The 11,909-nt window shown below is 42.1% G+C and overlaps 1 protein-coding gene across 7 annotated transcripts in view; it reads right to left on the bottom strand.

The window, feature by feature from the left end:
• Window positions 1–633: 633 nt before the first annotated feature.
• Window positions 634–11,909, bottom strand: part of ZNF521 (zinc finger protein 521) — a 311,483-nt gene continuing 300,207 nt past the window's right edge. For all 7 annotated transcript variants that reach the window (XM_086372915.1, XM_086372918.1, XM_086372921.1 and 4 more), the window contains one exon: window positions 634–1,448. In XM_086372915.1, coding sequence (XP_086229041.1) covers window positions 1,419–1,448 — 30 coding nt within the window. In that variant the 3' untranslated portion in view covers window positions 634–1,418. The remainder of the gene's footprint in view (window positions 1,449–11,909) is intronic.

Below are 11,909 nucleotides of genomic sequence, written 5' to 3'. Positions count from 1 at the left end.
TTCGAGAGCACCTCCTCACTCACCATTTTGTGGCAAGCTGTGGTGTGGTGTCAGCGGTCTTGCAGAGACACCCTCGTGCCTGTATGGAGGCTGATGACCAATCCATGTCACCTCCCTGGGCTAGGGGACCGAGGCCTGGAGGTGGGTGCTGTGCAGAAGACCACACCGAGAGTCCGCACTCCGGGCCAGCGCGATGCTTACAGGCTCCCGGCTCCCTGCTCTGTGCTTTGTCTTCTGAATGAACAAAGCTGCTTCTTAAGTACACATAAGCCAAACTGCCTCTCAAATTGCAGCCATCTACTTTGAGTTCAGATTTGCACAGCATGACATGAATTGGGCTGCAAATTATGCAGAAAACAGCCATCACATCCATCTGTGATGTCAAAATCCTCCAGTACAATGTGACCTACTAGGATCTGTGAGAGGAATGAGTACTTTAGGTCTGATGCCTTCTCTGTGCCATGTGATGAATCTCCTCCTAGGTGCTTTTGGCCTAGTGTGGAAAGGTTAAATATGATTGAGGTTGTGCCTGGGATATTCTCAAGAGCAGAACTCATTTCCAGGGGTGCAATTAGATTTTTTTTTTAATGGCAACATAACTAGAAAAAGAAAACACACACATACACTCATACCTAATGGTAAACTGAATTTATTTCCTCTTGGAAAACAATTCCAGTAATCTCCAGGTTCAGACCGCAGAGTAAACATTAATAACAGTAACATACAGGTTAGTTCAACTGATTCAAGAATTTGGCTGTGTGAAATCATTAAGGAAAACCTTGAACACTCAAAGCTTCAAAATGTATCCAGGAAAAAAAAATTCTTTGACAGTCTACATAACAACTATTGCATACATAGTGATGCTACCTGTCACATTGCAAGGCTTACAAATATATATACGGGCCTTACCCAGCTGTGGGGTTCTGTGAGAACATCTCTTCATGGTTTTTTGCAAGAATCTTCAGCAATAAAAAATAGTCTTGGGTTTAACCGTTGATATACCAAAAAAGAGAAATTCTAGGCTTAAGTGTTAAGAAAAGGAAGTCCAAATATAGTCTCACGTGTAACCGGGTTGTTTTAATCTGTCTTCCTTGAAAATCCTTTCTCTTAAGCCATTTTGCTCACATTCTTTTTTTTTTTAAATCTTGCCTGAATAGGGCCCAAGTCCACTCGTCTTTATAAGACCATTTTAGTATCAGACGACATAATACATGTGAGACACTTTATATACAGGGGGTCTATCCGGTGCTCAAAAGTTCAAACACATGAACATCCAACAGTTTTGATAATACAAGTTTTATGGTACAATACAATGTTTCTGAATAATATACATTAACAATGAAAGTTTCGTGCAAAGAGTAAAACATGTTCCCTTTTTGTGCCACAAAAGTCATTCTCCTTGAGAGACGGTGCTTGCACTAACTGCTGTGTTGGGTCATCGTATGGTTCTGTAATGAGAAAGAAAACGGGGGTGTGGGGAGAGAAAAACCTTAAGTGATCATATTCTCATCAAACCAAGTATCTATAAATGCTCATTGATTTACAATGACCTGAAAACTGTTTCTGGGTCTGGAAGAATGGGGCCTCGGGGTTGGGGGTGCCTGGCTTCTCCCCACCCCCAGTGAGAGCCAGGAGGGAGGGGTGGGGTGGGGCCAGGGGGGTCTTCCCTTTCTCTGACTCTGCTTCACTCCCCAGAAGACCCCCCTCACCTTCCACCATCTCTTCTTATCAGCATACGCCTCTTTTCAAACACCAGGGTAACACTATTTTAACAGTTGCATTTATCTGTGCATTATTTCCGTTGATTACAGATGCTTTTGTTCTACTCATGCTTAGAACATCTTAACAACAGACAGCCTATCCATCCCTAAATATAGATTTTATGGAAAAGAGTTGCCTGGCCGACACCTGACAAACGGGGCAGGAAACATCTCCAGCTCTTCTCCTGGGGGTGGGCTCGGGGTTGGGTCCCCACCTGGTACAGAAGCAGATCCCAGCAGCCTGAAACCAGCCCCCCTCCAGTCCCCAGGAGGCGCAGTCCTTGTTGTACTTTGGTGCTGTCCCCTTCATCCACACAGCACGTCCCCTTCCTGAGTCAACATCCTGGTTCCAAACTGTGAGCGGGAAACTGGGCTTTCGGGCAACTTATAACCACAAGCCAGGTCCAGAGGGGGAACACTGGGTGGGCGGGCTCTGGACCTGGACCTGTGGCCTGCATGGGGGATGCTCACAGACCCAAAGGACGTTCATTCAGAGCAAATGAATGAATTTGGAGATGACCCCACCTGCGCCTTCCCTGAGCAGTTTTCCCACCTCTCACCGTCAACCCCCTCCCCCCACCCTATCAGAATCTTGAGATCTGTCCCCAAGTATGACCACTTCCACGCTCATCCCATCTAAGACCACTTCCCCTGTCTCCGACTGCTTATATCATATGCAGCTGAGGTCTTGTCTTCTGGTTATCTGCAGTTCTGGCTCTCTCCCTGTGTCCGTAATTCTGGTCTTCATCCACTTATTCATTCCTTCACAAGCAGCTCTTGAACACTTGCATCACCACCAGCCACAGGCCCCAGCATCGCAGCACTTGGCAAAGAGGATCCGGCCAAATGAATGGCCAGCTAGGCAAGGGCCACTGGAAGGAGAAGGATGGTCCACACCTTCACATCTTCAGAGTGCTCATGGACTCAAGAAAGTCACATAGGCACATAATGAAAAAGCCACCTGGTGGGAGTATATTAGAAATGACCACAGGAATATCACGCACACCTAACCTGGCCTGGCCTTTGGGGAAGGCATTGGACCTAGCTTAGGACATTTTAGTTGAGGCTGGAAACACAAAGAGGCATTTGGGATGCAGGGCGGGTGCTCCAGGCCAAAGACACTCGTGGGTAAAGGCAACGAAGCAAGAACACACAAAGTAGGTTTGTGGACCTGCAGCTCATTCAGATTGGCTGGAATCTTCTTGAGTGTCCAGAACCAAGAGTGTGGATGAGAAATGAAGGTAGAGAGAAGTTTGGGGCCAGATTCTGAAGAGCCTTCTGTACCTGGCTAAGGAGTTCAGACTTGGTCTTGTGGGTAAGGAGGAGCTATGGAAAATTTTCAGCAGAGGTCTTTGTCTTTGAGATCTTTGTCATCTTTTCATTTCCCCAGGAAACTAGCCAAACGCCTGCCCAGTGAGTAGAGGGTGAAAGGCCAGAGGCTTGGCTGCTTTGCGTTGCCCAGCTGGGGCTTACAGCACCAGTGAGGGAGACAGGGGTCTTGTGAAGATGACCCAGGTCTTCTGTTCCCTATTTCAAACTAAGTCTGGTTTATAAGAAAATGGACAACAAATAATGAGGACTTTATTTCACTCACCTTTATTTAAAACATACCATTTTTATTAATTTAGTGAAAGATGAGCTGGATTTTTTTATTCTTCTTTTAATGATATTAGCCTTAAAATACATACAGGAGCAGACCAGTTTTATGCCAACTCTTTTTTTTTCCTTTGCATTGATTCTAAATAAATATTTGTGCAAATTATTTTTCTCCAATAGGCAGACATAAAGGGTAGTAAAAAAAATTCTGTAAGATTGGGCTTGACTCTGAGATAGCAAAATGTATGAGAAAATTTAGACAATGCACTTTGAATGTTTTTATTGTTTATAACTCCTTTGGTCATAATTACATTGATACTTAAGGGGCTAGTAATGTTTCTTAGTCTCACTGGTGTTTTGATGATCCTTTATGTCTGCCTATTGGAGAAAAATAATTTTCAGAAGTATATATTTAGAATCAATACAAAGGAAAAAAGTAAAAATGAAGTGTTAATCGCTTAGTCATGTGTGACGCTTTGCAACCCCATGGACTATAGCCTGCCAGGCTCCTCGTTCCATCAAATTCTCCAGGCAAGAACACTAGCCATTCCCTTCTCCAAGGGATCTTCCTGACCTGGGGATCAAACCTGGTTCTCCTGTATCACAGGCAGAACTCCATGGACAGAGGAGTCTGGCAGGTTACCATCCATAGCGTCACTTTCACTTTTTTTTTCCTTTGTATTGATTCTAAATAAATAGTTCTACAAACTATTTTTCTCCAAAAGTAGACATAAAGGATAATAAAAAAAACTGATGAGACTAAGAAAACATTGCTATCCCCCTAAATATCAACATAATTATGATCAAAGAGGTTATAAACAATGAAAACATTCAATTACTCAAAATGATCTGTCTAAACTTTCTCATACATTTTGATATCTCACAGTCAAGACTGATCTTACACAAAGTTTTAATTTAAAAAATTAAGAAAATAAGTACAAGAAGCTGAGACAGTAGCTATCTAAATGGTAGAACTTTGACAGGAGGATGTGTGATTTTGAAAATCAAAGTAAAAAAAAAAATTTTAACAACATTATTTAAAGATATTTAGCAATGTCCCCGGCAGTTCAGTAGCAGTCCCAATGCAGGGGGTCCAGGGCTCGATCCCTGGTCAGGGAACTAGATCCCTCATGCTGCAATTAGTGATTCCGCATACCACAACTAAGACTCGGGTGCAGCCAAATAACTAAAAAAATGTTAAACAATGGAGTGCTTACTACAGACATTCCACACTCAATTGAATTTTGGAGGTTAATGAAGGAAGCTATATTACAATCTCTCCAGTGTTCTATCTATCTATACTGAGAAACTGCAAAACTGAAATCTAACACAAATTGGCCACAATAGTTGGCAACAGTTGTTTCTTGGATGCTTTCATCCTAAACCAAAGCTATACACGTCTCTTCAGAGGTGCAAAGAAATGAACAACTACATATGAATCACTTATTGCAACAGATTGAAGTTGCTACTATAAAGGATTTATGCTTTGCATATTAAGAGAGAAGAATATAAATCATCGGAGAGAAGGACAAGGGTAGGGCTTGTGAAATGCAAGCTTCAACAAAAATAAGGAGCTGCAATATAAATAACGTCTAAATGGGAAATCTGGCATGAAATATGGTGACGGCAGAAAGTTCTCTCGGTGGGGAGATACCTGCATACCACTGAGGTCATTCATTGTCAGTCTTTCTCTTTTTTCTTACAAATTGGCTGAAGGGGAGAACAGGGTTCCCCACCCCCAACTCCCATCCCTAGGCATGGCATCCACCACTGTCAGTGATTCTCAAGGTGAGAAATGGGTGTGTGTGTTCAGTCGTGTCTGACTCTTTGCAACCTCATGGACTGTAGCCCACCGGGCTCCTCTGTCCATGGAATTTCCCAGGCAAAAATACTGGAATGGGTTGCCATGTCCTTCTCCAGGGAATCTTTCCAACCCAGGGACAGAAACCGGGTCTCTTAGGTCTCCGGCATTGGCAGGCGTATTCTTTACCACTGCGCCACCTGGGAAGCCAGGAAATGTGGCATATTTGCATGGAAAACAAAACAAACAAAAAACTCAGGTGATTCTGATCCAGTCCTCAAGGGTTTGTCCTCGCCACCTTGGAGGATCCCTGAGATGTGACTTCCCCTCCCCCATACAGTACTTTGAGTCACTGAAAATATGAATGACCTGATTTCATTTTCTGGAGGAAGGAATGGGTGTCTGAGCTGCACAGGTTGGTGATTAGGGGTTGGAGAGAAAGACAGCGTGTTCATCTCCAGACTTCACTGAAGATCCACCCGTAAGAGAAACAAGAAGTTGCTTCTTGGGAGCCCTCTGCCTAATTGGGTGTGTTTTTAAAATCACAGACAAAGTTTTTCAGAAAGGGAGACAAGAAGTGAGTGGGAAAGATGAAACAGAGACCAGAGAAGTGCTAAGCCCAAGGAGAGGGCAGGTGCCTGGTGCTTGGTGGTCCTTGCCAGGCCAGCCACACCACAGAGCCCGCCGTGAACCCCCGCAGCAAGAACAGGAACGGGGACAAGCAGAGCAGAGAAAATGCTGCTGGGCCATCCTCAAGTCGCCTTCTCTTGTAAGAGTTTTCTGCTCTTTAGGTCTGGAGGAAACCACTACACTAGAACAAAGCAGTGGGTAATCTCACCAATTTTACACAGCAATTCACAGTCCCCAAAGTACTTTAATGCAATGACAGGTTATGAGAAAAAATATCTGTTCCAATGAAGGGAAAGTGTTTTACATAATCGAGGAGAACATCAGTGCAGCATCGACGCCGGTAGGGAGGGGTGATGACAGAAAAGGAAGTAGGAAGAGAAGAAAAGTTCTGTAATCCCACAGAGAGCCATATTCTACTCTGCAAAAAGCCATCTCTTGGAGACCCCATGTCTAAGTAACTGAAAATTGCAAACCATTAATCCCAGTTATGAACAGTTGTTTTACACGAGAGGGGTTTGTGTTAAAAAAAATTAAATTCACAACACACCTTAAAGCTTTAAAGACAATCCATCTACGTATGATACCTTAATAGCCAGGTTTAAAACAAAAAGAACACCAAAAAACCCCACTCTCTTTACTGTAAAGGGCCCCATTTGGAAGGAATTTGTTCTTTTTCTCCTCTAAAACCTGAAATTAAACTTAGAAAGCTAAAAAACAGATGAGGACCTTAAAAATTCCCTTCTAGCACTATGAATTTCTTTTTAAAATATGAGATGCCTTTCATTTTACAAGACTGGAATTCTCATTTTGGGCTTGGCACGCTAACACATGATTAATTCAGCCTCTCTCTCTCTGAGAGCTAACCACATTTACTGGTCAAACGGTTTAATCCTATTTAAAATACAATCCAAGCAAAATATTTTTAAATAAAAATAAAAACCCACGATCCCCTGTAACTATTCACCTTGGCCAAACTATCCCATTTGTCTGAGATCTTGATGTGAATTTGAATATCTGCACCTATAACAATGATGAAGTTAAGCTCCAGAGGAAAACCAGGGGCCGTCTACCTTCCCAGGGTGGAAAAATTAAGTCCCCACCCCAAAAGTGGTGCTCATGGATCACCCTTGCCTGGCCAGTATTTTGGCAGAGATGATGTCTCGTAGTCTGTGCTTTGTAGCCTTCTGTTGGCATCAACAAAATATTAAGTAGCAATAGTCATAAAAATAAAAACTATGTCTGAATGGAAGTTTTGTGAGATCTGTTGATTCAAAGATGTTAATCATTTTTACTGTGACTTGTCTATTTATAGCCCTTTGTCTCAAATTCTGACAAGCTTTTAAAACTAAGAAAAAGAGCCATTTTAAAAAGGAATGAAAAAAAAAAAAATAACAAGCTTTCCACTAATTCACCACGCCATTAGAATCCCAAATTTAAACTGGAGTTGTACTCAATTTAAATGAGATGTTTTCTAACCAGAGGAAATAGGAGGCAATTGTGGCTTTGCAACAATGCAAGGCGGGAAGAAATAAAAGAAATAGAAAGATTAAATGTAGCTGTTTCTTTCAACAGATGGTGACAGCACCAAGGCAGCATGTTGTTTTTTCTTTAGTTGAAGAACGCAAACATCCGTAATCAATCATTGCTGATTAACTAATTATATTACCCTTCCTTTTATCACCAGGTTGGACCTTTATCTGTAAACACTATCATAGTCTGTATGCTCTTATTTTTCTAGAAGCATATCCCAGGACACAAACACAGTCGTGCAGTTACAGGCTGCAAACAGAATTCTACATTATTATCCACCTTTAAGCACTACTGCTTTATTTTTTATTTTTTTTTAAACAAAAGCAATTGGTTTCCAACAGGCTGGATAATAAGTCTTTTGACCTGCATTCTTCTTTGACCCATTAAGGTCACCCCTGTGCTCGGGCATATAGCTGACTTCGGAAATGCCTGCGAGTCCTACATTTCATCTCCTGCCCACTCAAAATAAAGCTTTCTTTAAATGTGTCTGCTCGGGTCCCTGAAGGCCAAAGAAGCCTCCCTGTAGTGGGCGATGGAGGGACAGAAGCCTCTGCCTTTATTAATGAATGCAGACCATTATGAGTCTGGCTGGCTCCTTCCCTGTTCCCAGAAGCATATACTGTACGTGACTTAAAATGCTAGAATATTGACACAAAGCGAGCTGGGCACCCCTAAGGAAAATTACTCCTTGGATATAATGTAGGCTCGTAACAGCTATTAGAGTACAAAATAAAACCCTCCGGGATCAAACTGACATATACCGCATTCTACCTAGTCCTCAAACATTAGAAGAAATTCTTTGTGAAGGCACTCTCAAGGACAGCATTAAACTGACTTTTGTAGCAATCTGCAACAGCTTTTTGGCTCAGAGCTTTTAGTACTAAATCTCTGGTTTGAATCAATATAAGTACTATATCTTCTACATTAATCAATACATTTGGTTCGATACATGTTCTATTAAATTATACTTTCTAATCAAGATTTTTACATTTCCACCCTCTCTCTTTTTTCCATTCCCAACTTTGTTTGCTAGTAAAACAGTTTTAAGAGTGTAGCCAGCTCATGGAGAGAAGATGTTGGGCGATCTCCCCTCACTGGTTAGAGAAAAAATACAATGGCGAAGAGCAGCCTTTAAACATCTTGATAAGGTTAACGGGATTTGTGAAGGCGATAAATTAACATTTTCAAAGTCCACACAATTACAAAAAGGACTCATAGTTTTAAATTAATTAAAAGTGAATGACTTCAGCTCTGTAAGTACCATTAGAATGTTCTAAAAAATCACCCAAATCATCCACAATACCAATTAGACTCCGTTTCACCATACCAAGGTTTCTCTTGTCCACAAATTATATTACTTTTTAGCTGGGGAAATCTGGGGTAATTGTGTTTTCATGGTCCCTACCTGGTAAAGATCAGGAACCTATACATGGGCATGTGCATTTTGGTGAGATACATTTTGGTGGCTCAGTGGTAAAGAACTTGCCTGCCAGTTCAGGAGTTGCTGGTTTGATTCCTGGGTTGGGAAGATCCCCTAGAGAAGGAAATAGCAACCCATTCCAGTACTCTTGCCTGAGAAATCCCATGGACAGAGGAGCCTGGCAGGCTACAGTCCATGGGGTTGCAAACAGAGTCGGACACGACTTAGCAAATAAACAATAACAACAACATACTTTTCATGAATATTCTTTAAAAGACAAATATATAATGTTTCCCAAAGTAAAAACTATATTCATAAAATAGATTTTCATGACTGGGGGTGGCTGACTCACAGTTTTCACTTTGGTAGAATTTACTAAAATCAAGTCTGCTCTTGTATTTTGATAAACAGCAATGGAATTTCCCAAACTGTCTGTCATGATATGCTTTTCCTCTCTCTTTAATGCCATGAATGTTGCATTTATGATCATGTTTGCACTGACAGAATTTCCCTCTTTATTTTTTCATATGGTAATGTCATCACCATGAACTTAGAGAGACACTGATGCATTTTCTTTTGACATTTAACAGTTTGCATGGGCTTGGCCTGACATTGCAAAGCATCTTCTGGGTGACACTAAGCTATATTAAAGCAAAAGGTGAAATGGCATCATCAGAAGTGATCAGAAAAATACACGATATTAAAGACAGAAAAGGACTATTAGGTTATTGAATTTGTCCCCTTGCTGGACAAAATTTGTTCTACGAAGTTTACACTCTGGGCTAGTTTTTAATGGTCTTAGCAATGAAATTTCCATCACACCTCCCAGAGGAAACAATTTCACATTCTAATAAACCTCACTGAAGGACATTTTTCTTTTTTGTGTGTATTTTTCCTTTGGACATTCATGCTAAAAAAGCCTGGAAAAGGTTGGCCTGAGATAACTCTGAAGCAGGCGGACACTGGCACGTTTATGAGTTTATGTTCAGAAGCCTTCTTGATCATCTATTTGTAGTAGAAAGTTCTTCTGTCTCATCCAAAGAAACCCAAAAGACAATTCAGTAAGCAGTTTCTTAGTCATTATACAAAAATTCGTCATTCAGTTGCTTTGTTCTAGAGGGAGATTCCTACAAATTAAATGGAAGGCCAGGGAGACCAGGTTTCCCAACCTTAGCAGTAGTGGCTTGTTGGGAGGGACAAATCTTGGCTCCTCTGCACTCTAGGATGTTAGCAGCATCCCTGGCTTTCATCTACAACATGCCGGTTGCACCTTTCCAGTCATGACAGCCAGAAATGTTCTCCCTGGTGCTTTAAATGGTAAAGAATCTGCCTGCATTGCGGGAGACCCAGGTTTGATTCCTGGGTCTGGAAGATCCCCTGCAGAAGGTAATGGCTACTCACTCCAGTATTCTTGCCTGGAGAATTCCATGGACAGAGTCTGGTGGGCTACAGTCCATGGGGTCGCAAAGATTCAGAAACCTCTAGACCTTGCCATATCCCCTGGAGGAAAAAAAATCACCCACAGCTGAGGACCACTGTCTGCAGTATTTTGAAAACATACTGAACTTGCCATGCCTGCTTGAGGACACAAGCTAGTCTTCAGTCTCAGTGGCATCTGTTCCCCATCAAATTAAAAAAAAAAAAAGGACAGCAAAAGAGACACATATATACCATATGGAACTATACTGCATGACATTTAAAAAATATGTTCAGGGATTTCCCTCGTGGACCAGTGGTTAAGAATCTGCCTTTCAATGCTGGATGTATGGGTTTGATCCTTGGTTAGGGAACTAAGATATCACATGCCAGGGAGCAACTTGTGCAGCCTACACGCCACAAGCAGAGTGAAGCCTGTGCACCGCAGTGAAGATAACGCATGCCACAATTAAGACCTGACACAGCCATAAAATCAACACTGAATATTCACTGGGAGGACTGATGCTAAAGCTGAAGCTCCAATACTTGGGCCACCTGATGTGAAAAGCTGACTCACTGGAAAAGATCTTGATGCTGGGAAAGATGGATGGCAGAAAGAGAAGGGGACGACAGAGGATGAGATGATTGGCTAGCATCACTGACTGAATGGACATGAGTTTGAGCAAAGTCTGGGAGATAGTGAAGGACAGGGAAGCTTGGTGTGCTGCAGTTCACGGGGTCACAAAGAGTTGGACATGACTTAGTGACTGAACAACAACAACAAAATAAAATAAAAATATGGTAGAGAGATCGTGAAAAGGATTGTTTGAAATATATAATAAGTGGCATTGCTTGTATGAATAATCATTTCTCTAAAAATATCCACTTATTCAGCAATTTACTAAGACTTTCCATGTACCATCAGTGAACAAAGGTGGAATATGTGACAATCAATGCTGTTTTAGAAATATTAACAATATAATGAAGTATAAAAGGACCAAAACATTAAGCTGTGGAAATTAATATTTAAGGTATGAAAACAACTCCCTACTCTGAACAACTGCAGAGCCACCATCCCTCATTTGCTGGTCGAGATTCAATAGCAGGAGTTAGCGATGTAAGTGATGCCTCACAGAACTAAAGAAATGGTTTCTAGCAGCATCTGTTCCAACATCCCATTTCATAAATGATGAAATCAAGTCCCAGAGACTTGAAGCCAACTTTCAGGGTCTTATAGCTACTCCATGGCTGAACTGGCTTCTGCGAAGAAGCAACTGGTGAGTGGTACCAGTTCCCATGTTCTAATCCCTGGGCTGGGCTGACTGTGGAGCCCAGACAGATGCTCACCATTAGGGCGCTCACCAGGGACAGGAGGACCAGGTACCATGGATCATAGAGAAAGGGCACCTCACCTCCTGAGCTTAGTTCTTGGAGAAGTCACGCTTGCCTGGTGCTAGAGTGATGATGAGGAAGAGGAGGTTAGAAGACAGAGACAGGCTCCAGGGGGAAGGCAAACAGGAGCCAGGCTGAGAGTCACGGAGTTGGGGGTGACTGATCCCTGGGGGGCTGGAGATCTATCTGGCTGGGCAGGGAGATGGAGGTCACTTCAAACAGAGCTTATTTTCACTAGGTGTGCTGGGAAAGCCAATGGTGGTGAACATCATCTCAAGAATACCCACCTAAAGTAGCCTGAAGAGTTAAAGTGTTAGTTGCTCAGTTGTGTCCAACTCTCTGCAACCCCACGAACTTTAGTCTG

Source organism: Bos grunniens, chromosome 24, assembly GCF_055505025.1.
Source record: "Bos grunniens cultivar Pamir isolate PY7600 chromosome 24, Bosgru_T2T1.0, whole genome shotgun sequence".
NCBI lineage: Eukaryota > Metazoa > Chordata > Mammalia > Artiodactyla > Bovidae > Bos > Bos grunniens.
The sequence above is the reverse complement of the archived record's forward strand: the minus strand, read 5'-3'. Positions and strand labels throughout refer to the sequence as shown.